This window comes from Anguilla rostrata, chromosome 14 (assembly GCF_018555375.3).
Source record: "Anguilla rostrata isolate EN2019 chromosome 14, ASM1855537v3, whole genome shotgun sequence".
NCBI classification, from domain to species: Eukaryota; Metazoa; Chordata; class Actinopteri; order Anguilliformes; family Anguillidae; genus Anguilla; species Anguilla rostrata.
In genome coordinates, this window is record NC_057946.1 from 14,471,668 (window position 1) to 14,499,561 (window position 27,894).

General features: G+C 49.6%; 1 protein-coding gene across 2 annotated transcripts in view; it reads left to right on the top strand.

Annotated features, from left to right (window-relative positions):
- The first annotated feature begins 245 nt into the window (after positions 1 to 245).
- The window catches only part of zmiz2 (zinc finger, MIZ-type containing 2), a 45,774-nt gene continuing 18,125 nt past the window's right edge, over positions 246 to 27,894 (top strand). The window contains exons 1-4 of one of the 2 annotated variants that reach the window (XM_064308227.1): positions 246 to 740; positions 23,428 to 23,533; positions 25,693 to 25,807; positions 26,609 to 26,802. In XM_064308227.1, the coding sequence (XP_064164297.1) occupies positions 23,484 to 23,533; positions 25,693 to 25,807; positions 26,609 to 26,802 (359 nt within the window). In that variant the 5' untranslated portion in view covers positions 246 to 740; positions 23,428 to 23,483. The remainder of the gene's footprint in view (positions 741 to 23,427; positions 23,534 to 25,692; positions 25,808 to 26,608; positions 26,803 to 27,894) is intronic. The other variant, XM_064308228.1, reaches the window with a different exon arrangement.

The window sequence follows — 27,894 nt, forward strand, 5'->3', positions numbered from 1 at the left end:
AAGAGCCGAAATGGCGATATTTGCATTTGTATTCAAGGTGCTATAGGTATACGAGAAAAGCGAATCATCTGGTGTGGCGCTTTCCAATCGTCGGTCTACTGCTCTGGTCTGACGGCTAGAAGTCAGTCAAGAGGGCGACGAGAGAGAGACAAAAACTGCCTTTTTCCCCTCCGACAGAGAACCTCCATCCTCATGATCTCATGAATAAATTATAGCAGCCCATTGTGCAATAGAGGGAGGTATGCAGCGAAGCCTACTAGGCAAACACTGCCGAGTGCACGGACCACAGAATCTATCTAGTGCACAGGCTACTCTCAGTTTAAGGAACATCCCCATGCCGCGTCTTAGAAACGAACCGCTGCTAACCGGGTCCAACTACAAACGCTCCTGGTCGAGCCATCGCTGAAACATACTTGCTGCTGTATCGTATCTACATTGGAAACACATTTCCACCCATAAATACTGAGATGGAGAATACAACTTAGAGAAAATAGCTGGGCTAATCATCGGACTAGGTCGCTGGTCGTTCTGGAGGTAAAGGAATACACATTACTGGGTAGACTGTAGTAGCCTACAGAATAAAAACGAACACGAATTAAGTTGGCAACCTTATCTCTGGAGTGCCAGCCTGTGCATAGCGGAAAGGTCGTACTGGTCATCGTCTTCCTAAATAGTTGGATTTCTAATCTGGACCGCAGGGAAGAGCGAAGCAAACCAACCTCGGGCAGTTTGAATCGAAGGTAACGTAAGCAAGCAGTTGGCTGACTAACGGAAGACTGATCCCCTTTGCCGGTATTGGGCTACTGTACGCTTAAGACTAAACTGTGTGGTTCTTTTTGCTTTTGTCGTTTTATGATCGTGTAATGCCTGCTTGGGGCCAGACTGAATATGAGTCGAAAGAACCCAAGACTCATTTGTTTAGCCTGGTTAGCTTGCAGGCTAGGGGATTTAATAATGACGAATCAATGTCCCTTTCTAGCGTAATTGACAAATTAACCGAATGGCCCTTCGGGGTTATGGCTTTTATATCACAGACATACTCGTATGTTAAAGGGCACAGAGTAAAAATACCACCCATACTTTTGACTGAAGTATTGCAAGGAGATACAAAATGTCTCCCATTGTTATTTCATTGCGGGCACGCGTTACTGTGCGACGGAGCTGGCTACAGAGTGCCCAGCGAGTGTGGCTAATGTATGATAGTAATCAATCATGGATGTTCTGCTTCAGTGTATTCCTGCCGCATTTCTTTTTATGTTCGCTTACTCAATTCACGCTAAGTGCGATTTAGACTCGGCGAAAGTGTCACGGTTTGTCATGTGCTCTTCTCACTCCGATGCACAGATGCTTAACTAGGTATCTCGTTTGAAATGACCCTGGTTTAAAATGAGCCCTTCCACCTCTTCTTTTCACCGCGGTGTGTTTAAGATGGGTAAAACCGCCATATATCATGTAGCACGGAAAGCAATAGGTTGTTTGGATACTTTTTCTTTTTGGATAAGTTTTACTAGAATTTTACTACCGTGCAATGCTGGAACATAATTTTGCATGACCTTACCGCAGTCCTGTTCAGTATGGTAGTTTTTCCAGACGTTCTCCTGAGCTGCCTATTATATACAAGCTTTTTTATACGAGTAGCCTACGTTTGATAGACTTTTTTCAGGGTTTGCAGTCTTAATTTATGAAAAACGTTCATAAAATAAGGCATTCTTCCCATAAATAGTGACGTGAGCAAGTTTCTGGATCATCTGTCGCGACATTATTAAAGCTGCAACAGTTTTAGAAGTCTTGGGAAATTTTGTTATCGAACTTGTGTAGGACAACTGACTTCTAACGTATTTAATAAATAGTTTGAGGTCTGACTTTAATATTCTAAGATCTTAAATCTTAATTAAAATTTGTTTAAGTAACACTGTGGAAGTTTACACTTTCGCTGTAAATAATACGGACAAACGTGGTCCGCATAAACAAAACTTTGTTTTATAAGATGAACGTTCGTAGCTGCACAGAAAAAAAAACCAAAACATTTTCTGATACAAGTGTGGAAGGCCTACCAACACGCCAGTGCTTCAAGTGCCTTTGATTCACCAAATTTATGTAGTTCCTTCCCCTGCCTATAGAGGGCAGAGCCATCTCTTCAGACTCGTTTTAAAGCTTATGTAAGACTGAAAGTTACTATTGCCCCTCATTTGAGTTTTTCAACCAAATTTGGTGAATTGTCACAGGATTTACACAAGCTTGTGGGATTGAACTCCACATTTTATGGTCAGCAAACACCTTTTAAATTTCAGTTGCAATTATGAGATACACCTTTCCTTAGCAGAACGTAATATTTGTGTTTCCATAGTCACTGTTAAGTAAGTACAACTTTGGTTTGGCAGTCTGGCCAAGTGGACTGACGTTTTGGCAATACAACATAGCAGTATTCTTTTGGTTTCATTATCTGTTGCGTCACGCTGACTTTGGGTTGTGAAATTGGCCCGGCAGCACTTGGTGAGTTGCAACTTGAGTCTGTCCAAGTCTCACAAGCTCTTCCAGAAAGCGCTTGACTCACACTGGCTAAGCTGAACGTCAGGCTGTGTCACCCACAGTGACACAGCCTGACCTCCTACCCACAGTGACAAAGACATTCTGAACCGATTCCTTTTCTGTAAGCATTTGCCATGAATTTTGAATGCACAAAAAATAGGCTAATCATTCTGTAATGGAAAGTAACACAATAAATCTATAGATAGCCTTGACACTTAATCAGTTGACCGAGTAGCCATGGAAGAATAAACTACAGCTGTTACGCTTCCCTCTGTCCTTGTAACCGCACTTGCTGCTGCACATCAGCCTGTTTGAAGTGGCTGATTTAGTCCATTTGCTCTAGCTGACTACAAGGCTCTCTGTCAGGTTAACTGATAGAGGCCACCTTCTCCGGTGGAAGATCAATGAATTATTGATGCCAGTTTTGTGGTGTCTTCGGCTAAATATTGCTCCTGGGGAGTGCAGCTGTGTTTGGTTGCTGAGAGATACATTCACAAAGTGAGCCTGTGTGACGTATGCTCCCCCCCCCCCCCACACACACACACACACTCACTTAATTTATTTGTGAGAGGGGAGAACTGATACACACATCCCCTATTTTTTCTATGTATTTGGAAAATTTGCCTTTTTTTTTTTTTTTACCAAACTACACCTCCATGTCCCAACTGTTTTGCTAAACCATGCAAGATGGAACCCGCTGTGAGTGTAGCCAGTGTTTTGGGTTGAGTACGCAGGGCCAAGTGGGTATGCTGCCACATACATCAAGCCATGTTGTGGCTAATAAGATGGTAAAAAGTATTTGCCAACCCCAAAATGAAGTGGCTAGAGGCCCTGTGCAGGCCTATAGTAATTTGGCATGGACTAGTGCTGCTGTCCCGTAAGTTTTTCTTTTCACTTATGATGCTTAATATATTTCTGCTGAAATTGTGAAGCCGAAAAGGATGTCGCACACAGCTCACCACCACATAATGGCCACAGAGCAGCGAGACTGTCGTCTGTGAATTCCCTCCTCACAGAAAGTCTTTAGTGTTTCACACTTTCATCTCCGAGAGCCATAAAACCTTACTGCCTTGACTCGCTTTGTCTCGTCTTACTGGTCTGCAAGGGTCTTAAGGCCTGTGGAATGCGCCATTTGGTGTGTCTTGTACAAAGATCTCAAACTTCATTCCTGGGGGGGCTACAGTGCCTGTGGGTTTTTGTGATTTCCTGTCAATCTGGTGCCAATATAGACTTCACAAACAAGGTGTGTGGACTCTTTGGCCAATCAATGACTTAAATGAAGCACTTAAATGCAGAACCGGTTATAAAGCCTGGCTTGTGAGAGGAGCCCCTGGGACACAGAGGAGCTGATCTGGGATCAGCTGGACTCAAATGAGCAGTCCCAACGGAGGCGTTAAGCTGGGAGAGAGTTAAGCTGATCCGGGGTCAGGCGGGAGGGGCGCACAGCCCCAGCAGAGGCGTGCCGAGCTGATCCGGGATCGCCCTGAGGAGAGCGGGTGGGTGGGACGCCGTGGGGAGAACGAGCGGCCTCTCTCTGCCTCAGACGCGCGCCACCCTGCCCGACTGTGCCGCCTCCGGCCAGCTGCTCCGCGCCCGCGGGCTTTGTATACGTGCAGACCGCAGTGCCAGCAGTGCCAGCGGTGCTCAGCTCCACATGTGCGCCACTTGAAAGAACGCGTAAATATCTACACGCCCGCTCGCATCGGGGTTTCACAGTCTCGTCCGTACAGCGATATTTTTACTTTATTCCTTTTTAAAACTTTTAGATGATGTATAATGATTACCTTTTGTGACCACACCCCCCACCCACGTGTTAAATTCTCGTGTTTTTAAATGATTCAGTCAGTGAAGCATTGTTTTAGCCAATGAACAGATTGAAAAGATGTTTTGTCAGTCACGTTTATAGCCATTGCATGAAAGTGTACATGTAGGATTTGGATACTGCGTGTGAGATGTTTTGATAGGCTTATATTTAGTACAGGGAAGTAGAATATCATGATGCGTGTCGCGATATGCGTCCTATCTCGTTACGCATCTGACTGTGAGCGCTGTCTCCTGATCCGTACGGTCCGGGGCGGTGGACTTGGACACTGGTCAGACGCCAGCACTTCACTGTTTGTTCACAAGAGGCCTTGAACACGGGGGCAGGAATCGCACCTTTAAGTGGATTTGCGCTGTCAGTGTTCGGTCTGACACAGCGTAGGAGTTTAATGGCAGAGCCGGCGGGGGAGCACGCACCTGAAGTTTTTGGTGAAATTCAGGCCTGCCGGAGGAAGGAGGAGGAGCGCTTACAGGGTTTTGGTTTTATAGCTATATTTTTCTGTAAAATAATTACTGGATCAGATTACAGCTGACTCAGCAGGGGGGGGGGAGAGCCGCAGGAACTGCGCTGTAGATCTTAGCGGGGGCGACCGGCTGCGTAGCGGGGGAGACGTGTCGTAAAAGGAGCACTTCCACGCCGCCTGGGCTGCGATCGCAGGGGGCGGGGCAACCGGGGGCCTGCGGCTATTTAACTGAGCGCTGTGGAGATCATCTGCTGCTCTGCCTGTAATCTGCCCCGGTCATAGCGGACTGGCCCTGCTTTGCCTTGGTATAACAGATGGGTAGGGTGGGTTGGCTCTTGTTAAGCGATTTGTACTTTGCGATGGATTTATGTTTTCGATGGGTTAAGTGTGGACGGAGGCCCGTGGGGGGGATCCTACCCCTCTTCCCTCCCCCCAGCCCCCCTCCCTGCTCCTCAGCCTCCCTCCCCGCTCCTCAGCACCCCTCCCTGCTCCTCAGCCCCCCTCCTTGCTCCCCAGCCCCACCTCCCCGCTCCCCAGCCCCCCTTCTCGTTCCCCAGATCCCCTCCCCGTTCCCCAGCCCCCTCCTCTTTCCCCAGCCCCCTTCCCCGTTCCTCAGCCCCCCTCCCTGCTCCCTGTTCCTCAGCCCCCCATCCCCACTCTCCGGCCCCTCTCCTCATTCCCCAGCCCACCTCCCCATCCTGCTGGTGAGCTCTCCCTAGGGCCGGGTTTGCAGGATGCATGTTTGACAGAATCTGGGCAGCTGCAGCTGTGGTTGACGGTTGGGCCGTTTTGAGGCAGCGAGGTGATGCCATCACACCTTGTGGCTTTTTCCTCAATGAACATGTTGAGCAGCAGTAAACGTCTCCACGCCAGCCAGCCTCAGCTTTCAGCTGCCACCACAACTACACACCCAGGGAGCGAGGTGGCAAAATGTCAGGCCAGACAGTAGAGCGTACGAGTTCCAGAAACGGTCGAATGTGGGGATTCCAGAGATAGAATGTAAGGTTTCCAAAAACAGTAGAATGTAAGGGTTCCAGAACCAGTAGAATGTAAGGGTTCCAAAAACAGTAGAATGTAAGGGTTCCAGAACCAGTAGGATGTAAGGGTTCCAGAAACAGTAGAATGTAAAGGTTCCAGAAACAACAAATGTCAGAGTTACAGTAATAGTAGAGTGGAAAGTTTCCAGAGGCAGTAGAGCGTAAGGGTTCTAGAAATTCACAGGTTCCAGATAGAGCATAATGTAAGGGCTTATGAATACATAAGGTCCCAGAACAGTCGTGTATACGGGTCCAGAGAGAGTTGTCAGGACCCATGTGAACATGAGGAAGAATGCTGATCTGGCACTGTATCTGCCTACCACCCACCGTACCGCACGCTTCTGAGCTCCTGCTGCATCAGTCCGCCATGGGTCAGAACGCAGAAAAGGCACAGCGTGCTACATACATGCAGTAAGATTTTAATCACCAATCTTTGTGAATGGATCAATTGGATGAGAGCGAGCTTTTTTGTGGTAGCTGTGCTTTTCCAAAGAGGAATCATTATCGTGAACAAAGAGCCTGAGGAAGAACTTGGGTTCCTAGGCAAAGAGTAGAGAGAGCTGAATTTGTTTTTGTTTTTTTTGTCAGGGGTAAGTGATGATTGAGAGGTCCATCCTGGTTTTTACAAACCCACACAGCTGCTGGTTCCCCTGGGAGATGGGGAAAGGCGGGGGTGTTTGGGTTTGGTGTGGGGGGTCTCTGCGGTGGGACTGAGGTGCAGATGGGCTCGGGGTCTGGGGTGGGGTTGGGGTTTGGGCTGTGTGAGTTTGCCCTCATGCCAGTGGGAGTGGAGAGTGTGCCGGCTGTGTGTGCTGATTGCTGCTCTTTGTTTCCCCAGCGTGAGGACCTGGGCCTGACTGTAACAGCTCTCATTTCACTCTGCCCTTCTGTACAGCAGGCTCCTTCTCTCACCCTCTCTCTCCTTCCTTTGCCTTTCTTCTGTATTCCTCCTTTCTCTCTGTCTGCTTTCTCCTTCCATTCTCTCTCCCCTTTCCTTCTCTCTTGCCCCCCCTTACTCTTGCCCTCTCTCTCTCTCCTCTACCCTCTCCCCCCCCCTCCTAATTGCTCTCAAGGTGGCTGTGGCCTCGGGGTTGTCTGTGTTGGCGGTACGCATGGCAGGGTAGAGCGCCTGGCCTGAGCTGTCAGTGTGGGGGGGGTCGGGGGGGGGGGGTCTTGTCATGTTAGGACCTGGCTCTGCAGCTGTGGAGCCTGTGGGCGGGGGTTTGTCTGCTGTGGGAGGGGCTTCGGGAAGATTCCCCTGTGGAAATATTAGCCCTAGGTCTGCCGTAGCGTTCCTCAAAAGCCCCATTTATGGCTCTTTGGACCTTCGCCCCCGGCCTTCCCCTGCACGGTTCTGTTGAGCAGTGAGCCGTGGTGTGTGTGTGTGTGTGTGTGTGTGAGCGAGTGAGCGAGCGTGTCAGACCACACACAGACATACAGGCCAAAGGTATTAGGCCACCTGTGGTTTAAAAAAAAAAACCTTACGTAGAGAGGAATACAGTTAATATATGCACATATTTATTTAATAACAAACCAAAACACTACAGTCCAATGGTATTAGGCTACCTGTGCTTTTAAAACTTAAGGTAGATAAGATTTCCATCAGTTTAACTACCTCTCCACCTCCCTCTCAGCCCTGAACCTCCCACTTTGCAAAATGATTAAATAGACTTCCAATAATTTGTGTAATTGTAATTAAAGCCAAAGGAGGCTAGTTTGCGGAAAGTTGTGTATAAGGTTATTTTTAAGTAAAACTAATCTTTTTGTGTTATTGTTGGAAGAAATTGGAAGAAACAAAAAGTACTTTGGTTTATTCAATAAATATGCACAAATTAATGGAATTCTTTTCTACCTAAAATAAAAAAAAACCCACTGGTGGCCTAATACTTTTGGCCTGTACAATACACACAGACGGACAGACGCATTGACACACACACACACACACACACACACACTAAGCAGGCCATGTAGTTTACTTATCTGTAAAGGAAGTCTTCTCCAGTGGCCCCGCCCACCTACCTCTGGTGTCTTCTGCATGTTTACCACCCCACTGCCAGCTTCTCCCAAACATGGCCTCTCTTTCTACCCTGCCACCTCATTGTAGGGTTCTCTCTCTCTCTCTCTCTCTCTCTCTCTCTCTTTCTCTGTGTCTGTGCTGATGACTTGGTTCATGATTTATTTGTTATTGTTTTATCTTGCCTCCTACACACTCATGTTAATATGCGCACTGAGGCCACTCAATTCATTCACCAGCGTGATGACACACAGAAGGGTGCTTGTGATAATTACAGTGAGGATGATGATGGTGATGACGGTGTTGAATGAAATTCAGTTGTGCTCCCACCGCTGTGGCACCCCGAGCTCCCCCTGCTCATCACGGGACGGGGCACGAGCCAGCCGCTCCCCCTCAGGGGCGGACGGAAGATGCGCTTCCGCGTTAGCATCCCTGCTCAAGCCTGGTGGCACTGGAGGTCTCGCGTTTCTGAACCCCCCCCACCAGGTGAATCCTTGTTTCTGTGCTTTTTCTGTATATTAATTAGTCTTCTCGGCTGATCGAGGATCAGCGGTGTCGCCCCCGTGCTGCTTGTTGTGGATGCCTGTGTATTATTCTGACTGACTCGGCGAAACTGCTTTGGAGTATTTTTTATTTTTTTTTCCAGAAAGTGAGCGATCCCTTTAAGCTCCCCTTTAATGCCCCAGGACTGCCTCTCCCCTCCCTCCCCCTCTCTCGCCCCTACCTGTAGCACCCCAGAGGCGAGAGAGCGCTCCTCTCTCCAGAGCTGGCAGGACGCCCTGTCCTGGGACGGCAGGGGCTGTTTTGGGGACAGGGAGGGCGCCTGGGGACGTGGGCCGGGTGCGTTCCCCACAAGGCCGGGACGAACGGCCGCTTCCCCCCAAATTACTGACAGAAAGAGGGGAGGGGGGCTGCAGACCTGGAGGATGTGGAGCACATGCACACACACACACACTCACTCACACTCACTCACTCACACACATGCACACACACACACACGCACACACACACACACTCACTCACTGCTCCCAGATCAAATGTACAGTCAGTACAGAAGGTTGAGGTACAGTGTTATAAATTTAGATTCACTGGAGTGATTCATCAATGCAAGCTTTTTTTTCTGTGTCCATAGACTAGAAATAAACATCAGCAACATCTGTCTGCACCTGAACTCAGAAGAGGTCACCATTAATGTTTCCAGATGCTGGCTATAAATGCACACGGGATCCCTATGTGTATGTAAGGACATTGCACACAACTGTGGGGTGCTTATTTGCTATTGAGAAGAGAGGCTGTGGAGTAAGCTGTGTTTCCCTCAGCAGCAGGATGCCATTAGCGACGTTGCTGGGCTCTCTCCCTGACGGGGCAGCTGTGTCTCCTGGCTTTAGGTCCTGTGGGAGCCCTGGCCTCCCCGCTTATCCAGTAATCAGATTTAGCGGGATGAGCGTCTTTCTGTGCCGGGCGCTGGGTCACTGTCGGAGGAGCGCGGCGGCTACGGCGTAGCGATCGCTGAGCCTCTTAGCAAGGCTTCCGCCAACGTGTCATTTCAGCTGGGTGTAAAAATATAAGTATATAAGTATATATGCGCTGTTTTTTTTTGAAGGGTATCTTCCTCTTCGCCCCCAGCTGTGTCATGTGACTTTCACGTGTGCGATTGGCCAGATGGGTTCCATTTCTACCGTAATGGGGAAGGAGTCCATTAGGAACCTTGTAGGTCAGCCCACCAGTGGAACCACACGCAGAACGACTTGCGGGGTGTTATTTTTTGCGCGGGAGTGCGACGTGAAAGCCGCGGTCGTCCATTGCAAACGCACAGTGGCGGTGGTCCTCAAACGCTAACGCCACCACGTGAGCGCAGCGTTATTCTGGGGCAGGAACGACCCCACCGCGCCGGGCTCCACGCACCTTCGTTTTAGGAGACGTGTCACAGGACACTGCTGGCTGTGAGACGCTGATTGGTTGGCTGGCAAGTATGGCGGTAAAGAGGCCCCTGTTAGCGCCTTGTGTGTGGGAGGGCAGAGGTCACGCGCAGGCGTTTGAGCTCTGCTCCAGAGTGGGGAGGGGGTCAGTGTACCTGTTTTGGCAGTTTGTTCGGCTAATGAAGAACAAGTTTGAGACGTTTCTTGGCTAGGCAGGTGCCCTTGTAATGCGTACCTGGAGCTGTTAGCGTTTTTACATCATGCTGGCTCGATCGCACTCATACAGTAGCTTGTTTACTGAAGCCTGAAGCAAAATTCAAGCTCATGGTGTCACATTTACGATTTGCATCTGCAACCTCCCAGTGGCCTAAGTTCAGGCTCTGGCCACACTGACCAAGTGCTTAGAATGCCAGCACGTGTGGACCTATCATTTAGGCGCCTCTCATTGGTGGGTAAATACAGGTATAGGGGTTCAGTACGGGTAGGCAGTCTTTCCCCACCCTGTAGTGTGTGTGTGTGTGTGTGTGTGTGTGTGAGAGCACTGGTGAGAAGGAAAATTTGCTAATGCTAAGTCATGGTGAGTCTGGGGTCAGGTTCTCTTTCTGCCAAAAGAACAAAGCAGTGAGGGTCATCAATAAACATGTGAGTGTGTGTCTGAGTGTGAGTCTGTGAGTGTGTGCATGTGTGTGTGTCTGTGTCTGTGTCTGAGTGTGAGTGTGTGTCTGTGTCTGAGTGTGAGTGTGAGTGTGTGTCGGTGAGTGTGCGCACGTGTGTGAGTGTGTCTGTGTCTGCGTGTGTGAGTGTGTGTCTGTGTGTCTGTGTGTCTGCGTGTGTGTGTGTGTGGTGTCTGTGTGTCTGTGTGTCTGCGTGTGTGTGTGTGTGTCTGTGTGTCTGTGTGTCTGCGTGTCTGTGTGACTGTGTGTCTGTGTGACTGTGTGTCTGCGTGACTGTGTGTCTGCGTGTCTGTGTGACTGCGTGTGTACACACTTGCTCTTTCATATTAAACTCCAGTCAGCCCTGGCTCTGTGGGCTTCTCATTGTGACATAAGCGCATTCTGCCCTGCATATGCACCGGTGACGGAGCAGGCCCCTCCCCTTCCTTGTGTGTGTCATATGTTTATGTGGCCTGTCCTCCCTTTCTTGGAAACGGTTACATAAACCTTTCACCACGCCATTGGCCAGTCAGGCCCGGCAGCGGGCATCCCGATAATGGGAGCTGCCGACGCCAGCGCTGGTGCCAGCTCCGGTGCGAGCCGCGTGGGTCAGCGCGTCGGCGTCTGGGGTGGCGGGGCGTGTCTGGCTGGGTCTGGGGGCGCTCTTCCCACCGGCAGCCGTCGGACGGCCGATCAGTCTGCCTAACCTGACCTTCGCTGGAGAGTGAGTGAGTGAGAGAGAGAGAGACAGAGGGAGGTGGAGAGTGAGAGAGGGGGGAGAAAGAGGAGACGGAGAGTGAGGATGAGAGGGAGTAGGGGAAACTGGGAGAGAGAGAGCGAGAGAGAGAGAGAGGGAGAGGCATGCCCTTGTGTGCCGGCTGAGTCACGTTGCAGCTGTGGGAATTGGGGGAGCTCTGAGCTGTAGAAGGCAGACAGGTTCATCAGCTGAGGCCCTTGGAGTGAACGAGCCCCCTGCTGTAACTCTCTCATTGAGACTGAACACCCTGCTGTAACTCTCTCATTGAGACTGAACACTCTGCTGTAACTCTCTCATTGAGACTGAACACTCTGCTGTAACTCTCTCATTGAGACTGAACACTCTGCTGTAACTCTCTCATTGAGACTGAACACCCTGCTGTAACTCTCTCATTGAGACTGAACACCCTGCTGTAACTCTCTCATTGAGACTGAACACCCTGCTGTAACTCTCTCATTTTTTTTTTTTTTTTTTTTTTTTTTTTTTTTTTTTTTTTTTTTTTTTTTTTTTTTTTTTTTTTTTTTTTTTTTTTTTTTGTAATTATTGAGACTGACACACCTGCTGTAACTTCTCATTGAGACTAACACCCTGCATGTAACACTCTCATTGAGACTGAACACCCTGCTGTAAACTCTCTCATTGAGACTAAACTCGCTGTACACCTTGGCTCATGTGCTAGACTGACACCCTGCTGTAATCTCCAGAGATGAACACCCTTACTGGTACGTGCGTCTTGGAGTGGCCTGGCTGTCCTGTCTGGACGGCACTCTCTCACTCCAGGCATGATCACCCTGCTAACTGCTCTCATGAGATGAACCTGCTGAACCGTCTCAATGAGACGTGAGAAGTCGCTGTAACGCTCTCATTGAGACTGATATCCTGCTGTAACACTCAATGAGAGCTCTGCACTATCTGCACTTCCATTGGACTCGAAACTGCTGACTTCTCATGAGGACTGAACACCTGCTGTAACTCTCTCATTGAGACTGAACACCCTGCTGTAACTCTCTCATTGAGACTGAAACCCTCTGTAACTCTGTCATTGAGACTGAACACCTGCTGTAACTCTCTCATGAGACTGAACACTCTGCTGTAACTCTCATTGAGACTGAACACCCTGCTGTAACTCTCTCATTGAGACTGAACACCTGCTGTAACTCTCTCATTGAGACTGAACACCTGCTGTAACTCTCTCATTGAGACTGAACACCTGCTGTAACTCCTATTGAGACTGAACACCTGCTGACTCTCTCATTGAGACTGAACACCCTGCTGTAACTCTCTCATTGAGACTGAACACCCTGCTGTAACTCTCTCATTGAGACTGAACACCTGCTGTAACTCTCTCATTGAGACTGAACACCCTGCTGTAACTCTCTCATGAGACTGAACACCCTGCTGTAACTCTCTCATTGAGACTGAACACCCTGCTGTTAACTCTCCATTGAGACTGAACACCCTGCTGTAACTCTCTCATTGAGACTGAACACCCTGCTGTAACTCTCCATTGAGACTGACACCCTGCTGTAACTCTCTCATTGAGACTGAACACCTGCGTAACCTCTCATTGAGACTGAACACTCTGCTGTAACTCTCTCATTGAGACTGAACACCCTGCTGTAACTCTCTCATTGAGACTGAACACCCTGCTGTAACTCTCTCATTGAGACTGAACACCCTGCTGTAACTCTCTCATTGAGACTGAACACCCTGCTGTAACTCTCTCATTGAGACGAAACCTATTATCTGTCTTAACTGACCCCTGCTGTAACTCTCTCATTGAGACTGAACACCCTGCTGTAACTCTCATTGAGACTGAACACCCTGCTGTAACTCTCTCATTGAGACTGAACACCCTGCTGTAACTCTCTCATTGAGACTGAACACCCTGCTGTAACTCTCTCATTGAGACTGAACACCCTGCTGTAACTCTCTCATTGAGACTGAACCGCGAACCCTCATGAGACTGTAAACCTGTCTTCTCATTGAGACTGAACACCCTGCTGTAACTCTCTCATTGAGACTGAACACCCTGCTGTAACTCTCTCATTGAGACTGAACACCCTGCTGTAACTCTCTCATTGAGACTGAACACCCTGCTGTAACTCTCTCATTGAGACTGAACACCCTGCTGTAACTCTCTCATTGAGACCTGAACACCCTGCTGTAACTCTCTCATTGAGACTGAACACCCTGCTGTAACTCTCTCATTGAGACTGAACACCTGCTGTAACTCTCTCATTGGAGACCTGAACACCCTGACTGATAACTCTTTCATTGAGACTGAACACCCTGCTGTAGCTCTCTCATTGAGACTGAACACCCTGCTGTAACTCTCATTGAGACTGAACACCCTGCTGTAACTCTCTCATTGAGACTGAACACCCTGCTGTAACTCTGTCATTGAGACTGAACACCCTGCTGTAACTCTCTCATTGAGACTGAACACTCTGCTGTAACTCTCTCATTGAGACTGAACACCCTGCTGTAACTCTCTCATTGAGACTGAACACTCTGCTGTAACTCTCTCATTGAGACTGAACACCCTGCTGTAACTCTCTCATTGAGACTGAACACCCTGCTGTAACTCTCTCATTGAGACTGAACACCCTGCTGTAACTCTCTCATTGAGACTGAACACCCTGCTGTAACTCTCTCATTGAGACTGAACACCCTGCTGTAACTCTCTCATTGAGACTGAACACTCTGCTGTAACTCTCATTGAGACTGAACACCCTGCTGTAACTCTCTCATTGAGACTGAACACCCTGCTTAACTCTTGAGACTGAACACTCTACTCTCTCATTGAGACTGAACACCCTGCTGTAACTCTCTCATTGAGACTGAACACCCTGCTGTAACTCTCTCATTGAGACTGAACACCCTGCTGTAACTCTCTCATTGAGACTGAACACCTCTGTAACTCTCTCATTGAGACTGAACACCCTGCTGTAACTCTCTCATTGAGACTGAACACCTGCTGTAACTCTTCTCTTGAGACTGAACACTCTGCTGTAACTCTCTCATTGAGACTGAACACCTGCTGTAACTCTCTCATTGAGACTGAACACTCTGCTGTAACTCTCTCATTGAGACTGAACACCTGCTGTAACTCTCTCATTGAGACTGAACACCTGCTGTACAGCTCTCTCATTGAGACTGAACACCCTGCTGTAACTCTCTCATTGAGACTGAACACCCTGCTGTAACTCTCTCATTGAGACTGAACACCCTACTGTAACTCTCTCATTGAGACTGAACACCCTGCTGTAACTCTCTCATTGAGACTGAACACCCTGCTGTAACTCTCTCATTGAGACTGAACACTGCTGCAGCTCTCTCATTGAGACTGAACACCCTGCTGTAACTCTCTCATTGAGACTGAACACTCTGCTGTAACTCTCTCATTGAGACTGAACACCCTGCTGTAACTCTCTCATTGAGACTGAACACTGCTGCAGCTCTCTCACTGAGACTGAACACCCTGCTGTAACTCTCTCATTGAGACTGAACACCCTGCTGTAACTCTCTCATTGAGACTGAACACCCTGCTGTAACTCTCTCATTGAGACTGAACACTGCTGCAGCTCTCTCATTGAGACTGAACACCCTGCTGTAACTCTCTCATTGAGACTGAACACTCTGCTGTAACTCTCTCATTGAGACTGAACACTCTGCTGTAACTCTCTCATTGAGACTGAACACTCTGCTGTAACTCATTAGCTCCAGATCAGCCCTCAGTGGCTCATACACTCATAACTCTGATCCTCTGTGACCTGCCTGACTTCCTGTCCCAGCTGACCTCTTGATCTTTGGTGTGCCATATTATTTTGTTTTGCTTTTTTAAAAATATTACGCGCGTTTGGTAATGGTGGGGTTGTGGTGGTGATAGGGCTGAAAATTACACATTAAATGCAGATGACCTCTGTTAAAATCCTCTGCTAAATGTTTCATATTATTTTAAATGTTTTATAACCTCCCGCCATAAGCTTTATGCAGTCAGCCCTGTCATAATCACGTTTTTCTGCGCAGAATTTTGGATATTTTGTTGAGCGTTTTGTGTAAGAGTTTTAAATGTAGAAATGTGTGAAATGGGGCAGTTATGTGGACTTGTTTGGAAACTTGGCCCATAACGCAATATAGCAGGTAAGATGCTGCAGTTGTGCCCTTGGGCACAGCACTTAGTCTAAATTAGCTTTGTGTAAATTACCAGCATTTAAAATGTATGCTAAGTGGATAAAGGTTGTCCCCTTGGGAAATACAAAAATACATAGATGATTAAGTGTTAGGGGGGGGGGGGGTTGATTGGCATGGCCATGCTTGAAACCGTGGGGTTGGCTGAAAGAGAGATTATCTGAGTAGATGTGTTTCTAATGGTGTGGTAGAGGTGTGTGTGAGTGTGTGAGTGTGAGAGAGTGGGTCTTTATCTTTGTAGGTTTTAACAGTGTAGAGGTGTGCATGTGTGTGAGTGTGAGAGAGTGGGCCTTTATCTTTGTGGGTTTTAACAGTGTAGAGGTGTGCGTGTGTGTGTGTGTGTGAGTGTGAGAGAGTGGGTCTTTATCTTTGTAGGTTTTAACAGTGTAGAGGTGTGCATGTGTGTGTCTGTGTGTGTGTGTGTGTGAGAGAGTGAGTCTTTATCTTTGTAGGTTTTAACAGTGTAGAGGTGTGCGCATGTGTGTTTGTGTGTGTGTGAGTGTGAGAGAGTGGGTCTTTATCTTTGTAGGTTGTAACAGTGTAGAGGTGTGTGTGTGAGAGAGAGAGAGAGCTTGTGTGAGTCTGTATCAGTGCAGCTTGTGACAGTATAACGGTGACTGTGCACTCGCTTCCTTTGGACTCAGTGACTAATTTTGCTGGGAGTTGCCGTAGTTACAGTCAGGCTGGCAGCCAACGGACTACTGGCCTGGGAGTCACGACCGGTCTGCTCCACCAACGGAGCCAACATGCGCTAGCTTACCAGCGCAACTGAAACAGCAACACTCCGTCCATAAGGGCTGTGGTCACATGGTCACTTTGGCCTCTGACACAAACAAATGTTGGGGTGTGATCAGATTCTGTGGAAGGTTAGCACATGTCAACAGAAACACACGTGTGTACACATGCGTGCGCACACACACACACACACGCACACATACACGCACAAACACACACACACACACACACTCACTCTCTCTCTCACATGCACAGCCTCTGTCTGTCACACGCACTGCTAAACTCTTTGTGGCATTGAGGAAATGCTCCAGGCTTACAGGAGCATGCAGAGCAGTGCTCTCCTGCGCTGGTCACGCTGCGCCTGTGGCAGGGCTGAAACCCAGGCTGGGGTATTCTCAGCCAATCGAAAGTTACCATAGGCACGCCGGTGATGACGTGTGTGAGCGGGGCATCGATACGGAAGGGGGACCAGAACCCTCAAAATCAGCCAACGTCTGCGGAAAAGGCCGATCGCTGTCATCGGCCTAGCGTTTAGGGCGCGATCGAGCCCGATTTGTTTTCTGAGCATTTCTTAGTCATTGCTTTAACGTTTAAAGAGGCTACATCCATGTGTAGCCTAAATGCAGTCTATATACAGTTAAATGGAAAAGCACATTGGATTTGAAATAAAACAACAGATATGAGATAAAAGCACAAACCGTCGGCTTTAATTTGAGGGTATTTCCATATCAGGTGATCCGTGTTGGTGTTGCAGCCCTGTCAGCGAGCAGCACCCCCCCCCCCCCAATACCTCTGCATTTGACTGCATGCATTTCTGAAAGAATGCGCGCAGCACGTGGCCCCATGCGGGAGATAAGATCGCAGACTTTGTGTAAGGACGTGTCTGACGGGCTCCTGAGCTCCCCGCTCCGCGCGAGCCTCGAGGCCAGCCCCGCTCCCGCCCCGTTCGCGGCCGCGAGCTCGGCGCCGAGCAGCCTGCAGGAAGCCGGCGCGCCGGCTCCCCGAGCCAAGGGCAGGATGCAAATGCGGCGCGTTTGCATCACAATCACAGGATCGCTTCTGGCGTCCTGCTTATTTTAGCAGGTTGGAGACCGCCGCAGTGCGCGCGCGTCTGTGTGTGTGTGTGTGTAATGCCCTGCAGGTAATGTACACCTGATGTGCCACACCCTTTCCCCAGGTTAATTGAAAACATTCTCTGCTCTCCACCTGGTCCTACATACCTGTTACCAGACAGGAAGTTTTCGGGTCCTATTTCAGCGATACTCATTCCCTGTTGGCTTCCCCGTCCCACGTGATTTCAAACTGCCCTCAGGAGGTCTGCCAGGCAGGTCAGGAGGCCTGAGGGCGATGGTTTTGGTATTCGATTGGCTGACCAGGACCAGGAAGCGGTCACATGCACAGTCAGTGGTACAGACGGCCACCTGGGCCAGCACACGGCCGTCTCTAAATGCGCCCGAGTGTTCGTTGTTAGGCCCTTAGTGTGTGTGTGTGTGTGTGTGTGTGTGTCGTGCGTGCGTGCGTGTGTGTGTGTGTGCGTCTGTCTGTCTCACACCTGACATGCCAGCGTGTGGGTGTTCAAGAATGCATCACCAGGAAACCACCCACCAATCCAATTTCCAACCTCTCTTTCTCAATTTCCCTTTCTGAAAGGGCCAGCTGTGGGGGAGGGGGAGGATTGGTCATGTGACTCCTGGAGCCCATTTGGTGTGGTGGGGGGAGGGTAGTAGAGGTGGGGAGTCTGGTGTGGGGGTTCTACAGCTGCTGGTGGAGGAGTGCTAGACCTCTCCCTTCTCTCATTCCCTCATTCTGTCCATCTGTCTTTCTCTCGCTCAGTCTCAGTTTATCCACCTCTTTCTCTGTTCTGTTTCTCAGACTCACCTTTCTTCCCTCTCTCTCTCGCCCCCCCCTCCCCCTCTCTTCCCCCTTTCTCTCTCTCTCTCTCGCTCATATTTTTGCTTCCTGTGATTAGTACATGCTGATATCTCTCATGCACTGTTGGGGCCCAGAGAGCTCTGTCCCAGGTCCTAGCTGGGTGCGCTCTGTGGAGCAGGAATGTTGGGCTGTAGTGAGAGAGGGGTGGGGCATCTAGGAAGCCCCTCCTACATTCAGCCTGGAACACAGAGAGAGAGAGAGAGACTCACTAATGACCACACCCGCTCGCCCCAGCCCTGACCAATCGCAGCTGAGGATTTACCCACTCGACCTGCAGCCTGCTGGCCCCAGGGGGCTGTGGAGTTGAAGGAGGCGGGTCCAGCACAGGGCCTGGGGGGTAGGCCAAAATTTTGTAGGTGCAGCCAGGATTCTGAAGTGGTCTGAAGCTGAAGAACTGTGAGCGGCTGCAGTGTGTATCTACAGCGCACGCTGTCTCACACACGCGCATGCTCTTTAACACACTCGCACTCTCACACACTCCCACAATCTCTGGCCTGCTCACCATCTCGGCCTCCCCAAGCAGACCTTCAGCGTTGAGTAAACACGCGGCCCCCGTGCGACCAGTGCAGTGTCCCTGCCTGAACCTTTGTTTCAGATGGAGAGAGCATGCTGGAGGGAGGGGGGGCGGGGGGGGGGGACCGGGCGGACCGGGTGGGGCACCTCAGCCCAGAGGTGGAAGGAGCCCATGAGAGGAGGGGAGGGCACAGAGACAGACAGAGAGAGAGGGAAAGAGAGAGAGAGAGAGGGAGACTGAGAGAGACGGAACAGTGTGTTCTGTTCATTCCAGGGCAGGAACAGTCTGTGCTGTGAGCCGTCACACTGGGCGAAAGAGAGAGAAACAAGGGGGGGGGAGAGAAGGGGGGGTAGGGGGGCTGGCAGGGGGCGTACAAATGTGGAACTTCTGAGTTCAAATTTTATTTATGAGCACTGGAGACTGGCGGTGGGGGTGGGTGGGGTTCCTCTCGAGCACGTGTGCGTGTGTGGGCGTCCGTGTGTTACCGTGAAAACCGGGGAGGCGCCAAATTCCAGGGCGTGCGAGTTACACCACAGTACCCCCCGTGCCTCTGGGGGGAGCCTGTTTGTCTGGCAGACCAAGGTGTTCCCGGGGGCCATGGAGGGGTCCTGTCTGAGGTTCTGTGTGATGGGCACATGAGTCGGAGTGCGTGCGTGCGTGCCTGCCTGCGTGCGTGCGTCAGGGTCAGGGTTTATAGGTACAGAGTCTTTATTCCTGTCAGCTCCCAGCCCTGGAAGTGTCTGTCTCTCTCTGGGTGGTGGTGTCCGGGGTGTACGGTGCTGCAGCGCGTCTGTGTGCCAGCGACTGTGCGTCAGACGTTACGCTGCTGCCCTGCCAGTCCGTCGCCATGGCCGCTAACCGCGCCGGAGCGGCGCAGCTTGTTTCTCCGCCTCGTTCCACAGAAGGTCCGTCCGATATTCAGGGCCATTTATGGATCAGTGTGTGCAACGTGCCCATTGCTTTCTGAAGCTGTGCCTTAAGGCCTGAGGCAAACGCGTGTGTGTGTGTGTGTGTGTGTGTGTGTGTGTGTGTGTGTGTGTGTGTGTGTGTGTGTGTGTGTGTGTGTGTGTGTGTGTGTGTGTGTGTGTGTGTGTGTGTGTGTGTGTGTGTGTGTGTGTGTGTGTGTGTGTGTGTGTGTGTGTGTGTGTGTGTGTGTGTGCGTGCGTGTGCGTCGCGTGTGTGTGCGGGGGATAATGGATGTCAGTCAGTGTTTGAGTGTGTATCAATATGCTGGCCTGTCCACAGTAGTCATGAAGTGGGCTGGGATTAAACACTCTCTTTCCCTCCCTGCCCCCCTCCTCCTCTCTCTCTCTTTTGTCAGTCTTCACTGCCCGTCTGTAATTTTCATTCTGCCTCTCTGATCCCCCCTTCTCTCGCTCACATTATCCTTGTAAGTGTCCTTCTCCATCATAAACTCTCCTGCTTTCATCCCCCCACCCCGCCATCGCTCTTTTCAAGCTGTAGGCTGTCTGACCTAAATCTGCAGAGCCACACAGAACGAGGGGGGAGGGGGTGGGCTGAAAGGCACTGATGTTAGTGACAAATTAGCATGTCAGTTAATGGAGTTTGTCCCTGTGATGGGAGAGAGAGAGCGAGGGAAAGAGAGAGAGAGGGAGAAGGAGAGGGAGAGATGCGAGCGAAAAAGAGAGGGGGAGGGGGGTCGCCACTCTTCTCAGCCACCCCGAACACAAAAGGCTAACGGCAGGGAGGCTAATGCTTTCACACGCCCCGGGCCTCTGCATTAGCAATCCCAGCCTGCCGCTATCAGCGCGAGCGCCAGCCCACGTCAGAGAGCCTCGTCTCTCCACCCCCCACCCCCCACCCCCCCTTCATATCGCATGTTCTTTTTCTACTCCAAATGCGAGCGCTATTTTTAGCCCCGAGAACCGCGCCCCACAGCCAGGAATCCCAGGAGCTCTGGGAGGCAGGGACACGGCCCACGCTATCGACAGCCGCTGACGCTAACCCCTGTGTGTGCGCGCACGGGCACATGCGTGGACACTCGCTCACGGGCACTCGCATGCACACACACACACACACACACATGCTTGCTCACTCACTCATACAGAAACACACACACACGCTCACTCACTCATACACAAACACGCACGCATACACACATGCACGCTCACTCGTACTCAGACACACACACAAAAACACATGCACACATACACTCACTTGCACATGAACGCACATACATGCACACACACACACACACACACTCTCACACTCACATTCCCATGCAGTCACGCACACATGTGCATGCAGAAATGCACACGCATGCTCATATACACATCCACACACATGCTCATATACACATATGCACACACATGCTGATATACACATATGCACACACATGCTCATATACACATATGCACACACATGCTCATATACACATATCCACACACATGCTGATATACACATATCCACACACATGCTCATATACACATATGCACACACATGCTGATATACACATATGCACACACATGCTGATATACACATATCCACACACATGCTGATATACACATATGCACACACATGCTCATATACACATATGCACACACATGCTGATATACACATATGCACACACATGCTCATATACACATATCCACACACATGCTGATATACACATATCCACACACATGCTCATATACACATATGCACACACATGCTCATATACACATATGCACACACATGCTCATATACACATATCCACACACATGCTGATATACACATATGCACACACATGCTCATATACACATATGCACACACATGCTCATATACACATATGCACACACATGCTGATATACACATATGCACACACATGCTCATATACACATATGCACACACATGCTCATATACACATATGTACATGCTCATATACACATATGCACACACATGCTCATATACACATATGTACATGCTCATATACACACATGTACATGCTTGCTCGTAAGCACACACTCAAACACACTCCCAGTGGGCCCAGACTGTGTGAATGTGCCAGTAACCCTGTCCCAGCAGTCACCAGTAGACCAGGCTCACGGTTGCCAAGGGGGGGGGAGGGGTGGCCGGCCAGCCGTAGCCAATATGGACATTTCTCAGATGGCCGTGACTGGCTGAGGAAGGCAGCAGGTGTAGCTCCAGAGAAATTGTGTGTGTGTGTACGCGCATGGATCCATGTGTGTGTCTTCTTTTTACCTTATTTTTTCCCTCCTGTTTTTGTATCAAAGTAGAAATCAGACGTTCATTTGACTGAGATGTCATTCATCTTTTTCTCCCTTCATTTCACTCTCTCTCTTAATTCTGTCTGTCTCTTCAGTGTGTCCATTGATCAGAACTCTCCCATTCTTTTTTCCTTGTTCAGAAGCTGTGAAATCCTTCTTCCACTCACCACTCTTGGCCCTGGAAGAGGTGTGTGTGGGTGTGTGTGTGCTTGTCGGTGTGTGTGTGCTTGTCTGTCTCTTTTGTGTGTGTACCTGTTCGTGTCTCATTTGTGTGTGTGTGTGCGTGCGTGCGTGTGTGTGTGTGTGTGCGTTTGTGAGCTTGTGTGCACGTGTGCGTGTGTGTGTGTGTGTGTGTGCGTGTGTGTGTGTGTGTGTGTACAGAGGAAGGCGGGTTCTTCAGCTCCCTCCCTCTGACTCTCGTCTCCTGTGGTAACTGGGCGAGCGGGGCCCGGCAGGCTGCCTTGCTCTGGGGCTGAAGCGCTGCGTGTCTCTGTGTGAAACAGGCACTGCGGTGCCCCTGTGGGGGAGCTGCTCTCTGCTATCATTTAGTGTTTTCTCAGTTTTATTCCTGTTCAGGCACACGCGTGGGGGCCGGGTACAGGGGTGTGTCCTGGCTTCTCTGCCGTAAGTGGTATATAAGGCCAACAAATCAATTTTTCCCGATTCCAGTGACGACACTGTTATGTCAATTTGGTCAGTGTGTCGAAGTGTTGAATCTCTGGACCGTTCTATCATCTATCATTTAGTGTTTTCTCAGTTTTATTCCTGTTCTGGGCAGAATTTGCAGTTGATATTGATGAATCAAGGAGTTAGTCCATGTTTTTTGAGTTCGAGTTTTATGAATGAAGAATGAAAATGAGTAGTGTCCAATGAGAAGAGCTTTCTTTCATCCAGTCAGCTCCGGTCACATGCTTGCTGCACAACATTGTTTTATATTTCACTCTCACTCTGACTCACTCACTCACTCACTCACTCAGTCTCACTCACTCTTCCATTTATTCCGTCACTCAGTCCCTCCCTCAGGTCTGTTCCAGTTAGAATGCTTTATTGTAATAATGTTGCACAGTGTCGCCAAAGCAAATGTGACATAACAGTGAGCAGCAAATAATTGTGCTCTCCCTGTCCAATTAAGATTCAAATGAGCTGCTGCATTGGCAGGACCCACACTGGTGGTTGCATTGCCAGAGCACATACATAATGATGGCAGCACAGTCGATAGCTATACTACTACAAGTGCTGCTGCGTTTACTGGTACTTCTGTAGCTGCTGCTTCTACTGCTGGGGGTGTAGCCCGCATGAAGCCCCAGATCATTTTTGTTCCGAATATTTTTGACAATCAGCGTGTTCACCGTTTGATATATGTGGCACGGAAATCCAAATCCCACTGGTCCACGGTCACAACTGCCCCCCCTGGCAGCCCTTACCCACTGCCTGTCTCTGATTTACTGCATGACATTCAGAAACCTTTCTCCCAGAGGAAGCTGGCTCTGGTCTTAAGCGACGCTAGAAATTCCCCTGACTGCTTCTAAAATAAATAATAATGATCTTCAGAGATAATTCATGACTTCAGATGAAAGCGTGGTGACCATAAGGAAATGAGCACTGTGAAAGCCGCTCTCTCTCTTCCTCAGGCTGCCTGCCGGGTTGAGGAGTTTCGGGGCTTCCTGCTGACGCCCTCACCCCTCCGATGAACCCCATCAACTCCATGAAACCTGGCCTGCCTCCAACGCCACACAGGTCAGTGTTTGCCTAGCCACATCCACCCCCAACCCTCACGCCTCCCCTAGCCACACCCACCCAACCCTCACGCCTCCCCTAGCCACACCCACCAATCCTCATGCCTTCCCTAGCCACACCCACCCATCCTCATGTCTCCCCAAGCCACACCCATCCTCCCTCACGCCTCCCCTAGCTCTAACCTTGGGCTTGTGACTCAACCCTGCCCCGCCCACTCATCACTAGCCCCTCCCACGGAAACCCAGGCCAGTCACAATGCCTCAAACACAGGCATCAGGGTGAACCAGTACATCAGATTAACTGTCTTCGCCCATAGAGACCCTAGCCAATCAGAATGAATCTATAATGCACAAGGAGGAGACGATTGGCTTTCTCCTCTCTGACAGCCACAGTTTCCCTGTGCTTCCTCAGTGAAATCAGGGGTAATGAAGTGGCGATAAGACTGCAGATGTTTGTACTAACAAGAGACCGGGCTGATTATTACTACATATAGGATCAATTGTAAACAAGGATGTATCATCTGGTCACATGTCACATTTATCACAATGCGCAGGCAAATGCTATTGGATGGATTTCTGTTTTTTAGTGCCTGGAAACCAAAACAACTTTAACTGCACTGAGAGCCATTATGAAATGGAAAACTTTCTAAGGCAAAGTGAAAATATTTACAGTCACTTCATGAAGTGTTTATTCTGCAATCGAAAAAGAATTTGTAATACAATTTTGGCTTTTAATAGTTTATCAGGTAGTTTTATAATGTGCAGTTATGAGAAATACACCATAAAAGACATTACCCACAATACTTCATTATTTTTTTTTGTTTACATTAAGAAGTCCAATGCTGACAATAATAGGTTACTCTTAGCAGACTGTGTTAGCAGCGTGGAGGCTGAGGATCAGGATGTGATTTGAATTGTTTAAACAAAAACTGGCAAGTTGTAATGGAATCCCACGGGGGGAATTTGTGTAGAAGTCACACTGCAGTCGTTAGGAGCAGAGTCCTTATGGTTACTACATCTCTGAAGCCTCATTCTTGGGACCATTATGATAGGAAACAGGAGCTCCTCCAATCAGGAACTGCGTTGGTTAGGTTCAATAGAACAAAGCCGTCAGTAATTGACAGATACTTTCTGGCTATGCTTCCAGGATCCCTGTGAGAATTTCCAGGAAATACCTACCAATCACCACAAGTGTTGTTCTGTTGGTTTTGACCAATGTGCTTCATGATTGGTGGAGCTCTTCTCTGTTCTAAAGATGCAAGTGAAAGAGCTGCATTGAGAGACCTGTGCTCAGAAGCTGGTAGGGGCGCGAGCGGGAGGCTTCCTCCTTATCAGTGTGCTTCAGGAGCCACATCTGCAGCTGGGCGGGGGAGCGTGGCGAGAAACAAAAAACAAGAAACCAAAAGAGCAGGAGGGGGCAGGGCTAAACTTTCACTTGAACATTCATTCTTGCCCAGATGCACATATACACAAAGATATGTACACACATGGACATGTACATAAACACGCAGATGTGTACACTCTTCATTGATAGAAGTAGCGCTCCACTTCTGTGAACAAACTGACTGGATTCCTTCATCATGCTGACTGCCTGCGAGCTACCATTGGCTGAGCTGCTTCACATTCTCTGATTGGCTGTCGGGGAGCCTTGGCGGTCGAGCAGAACAATGGTTTCCTGTTCACAGAAAAGGTTGCATGTCTTGTGGTTTGAGAAGAGGAACTGAAGAAAAACCTCAGCCCTCTTGAAGGGCTCAAATTCAACTGTACTCACAGGGTCAAACAAGTTTAAGCCTACCCACCCCGCCTTTACCCCCGTAAATGTGTGTGTATGTACTCATGCATGTACAGCAAACAAGCACAGAGACTCAGTATCATACACACTCTCACGCACACTCAGACACACACACACACACTCTTGTTGTACATACGGTGATTGTTTTCCACACAGAAGATAATACTAAGCTAGTCGTCAAATCTTGTCCTCTCCCAGTGAGAGTAAATCCATAAAACTCTTCCTTCCTCAGCCTATGACTCCAAGGCTGGGGTTGTGAGCTGCAAAGGATTTGAATAATTTCAATGAAATGGAACAGAAAGCCCTACGGTGTAAGAGAAAACCGACACAACACCAGCCCATAATAGCCCCGCTCCCTGTCTCCACAGTGACGGCTCCTACCCATATGATCCTGTCTCCTGGCAGCAAGGCACCAATCAGCCTGCAGGTTCCCTCTCCGTGGTAACCACAGTGTGGGGGGTGACCAATCCTTCGCCCAGCCAGGTAAGGGGTGGCCATGGATTGTAACATCATAAAGGTCAGCCAGGGATTGTGACATCATAATGGTCAACCAGGGACTGTGACATCATAAAGGTATGCACGTGGCGCTCCAGTGAATGTCTCTCTAAATTCAATAGGGAACTAATTTATTAAATATTTTTTTACGGGGAATTGCTTGAATTCTGTTTTCACAGTTGATGCCCGGATAGCACCAGAGCTAGTAGCAGTCATTGTCAAACACAGCTTGAACTCAAGCCCTCAGCACTCATTTGAAGCCGCTCTTATTTAAAGCCACATTTTGCGAAAGGCCATTTAATTGAAAGGCACTGAGTTGTAACAGAAAAAGGAAGCGAAGCCCTAGTGGTAATTGGAATTCATTGTCTGTTTTTAATGGTTTTGTGACACCGGCGCATGGAGTCAGTTCCTCAGGCCGCTGGCAGCATCAGGAGTGCTCACTTTGTGGCCACAGGGGGAGGAGCAGGCATCGCAGTTTATTTTGTTGCGTTATGCGTGTCATCGATCATCAGTGATCTGTGCATGTTAAACCACTCTGTGTGACACAGACAGGCCATGTACTGTAATTCATGTGACCGGTTCAGGAAGTGTGTTGATTTACTTGACTTCTCATCTCCTCTTCTTGCACCCCCGCTCCACTTTTCCCACAACTTCCTTCCTCTTCTCCTTTCTCCCTTGCCTATACCCCTATCTCCTTTTCCCTCTCTTCCTTCTCTCTCTTTTCTGTTTCCCCTCATTCATCTCTCCCTTCTCTCTCCTCTCTCTCTCTCTCCTCCCTCTCTCGCTCAGGTCTTGGGCGGTCCCATGGGTCCCGGTGGAAACTCAGCCGGTAGCCACATGTTGCCAGGCAGCAGCCCGGGGATGAGCTCTCCGCAGTTCATGGGGCAGCAGGGCTACCCCGAGCCCAGCAAGGGCTACATGCAGCAGGGCATGTACGGCCGCCCCGGCGGGGGCTACCCCGCGGGCCCGGGGTACGGGGGCAGGTGAGACGGGCCACGCCTTCCTTTCGCCTGCTGTGTGGCTCTGTCCCAATCAGAGCGCCGTCTGCAGCGTCCTGAGCCCTGTGTACTGCATGCTGTTTAGTACGCAAAATGCAGTATGCAGAAGAATATCCTCCATGCCATTTTCCTACCGTATCGTGGAAGTGTCGTTAGATGTCCCGCCGTTGTCGTTGGCATTAAAATCTTACGCGGCCGTGCTCACGTGTTGTTGTTGTTATTGAAGGAAGAAGGAAAAGTTCAGCGAAGCTCTACGTCATATTTATGAGGCCAAAATGTTCATTTACTTCCTGAAAAGTATCCTTCTGTGTGTACTCAGGGAAAAAAACCGGGAAATAAGTGTATCATCCAGGGATTTTAAGTACACTACATTCAGAGAAATTTTTTCCTACTTAACTTTCTCATCCAGTGTACTCAGCTAGCATGCTTAATTTTGTGGAAGAGCTCTGATTTGGACAGTGTGTGTGTGTGTGTGTGCGCGTATGTGCGTGTGTGCGCGTGTGCGTGTGTGTGTGCATGTTTGCGTGTGTATCCGTACATGGCTGGCAGACATCACATCAGTGATCCTGTCAGTGCTGCTGCAGGGACTTGCCGTTAGTGCTGCATGTTCCACCAAGATAGCCCTGCCCCTCCAGCACATGTCACAGAGGAAGCCCCGCCCCTTCTCCAGCCCTCACCGCACCTTGGGCCGGTTCCATCTCCCCTCTCATTTGCATAGCAATGAGGCTTCTGAATGGCGCGGAACACAGCGTTTTACACCAGCCGCTCTGAATGGAAACACGCTCAGACACTCCTGCCCCACACAAAGGGCCCCTCGGCCCTCATGCATGCAGGAACAAGGACCTGCTACAGCTTTATAACCGGCCCCATTTACCGACGGCCACCATTCAGCTGTGCCCGACAGCAGCGCTGAATCTGACGTGTTTATTCCTGCTGGCGTCACACGTCTGCCCCCCCCGCCAGGGTCACGCTGCCTGTGGCTGTGTACATTTCGCCTGCTAATATTTTGGAACGTATGGCACGAACACGTACAGCAACACACGTGCATTATTCTGTGCAGGGAGGAGCAGTGTTTCA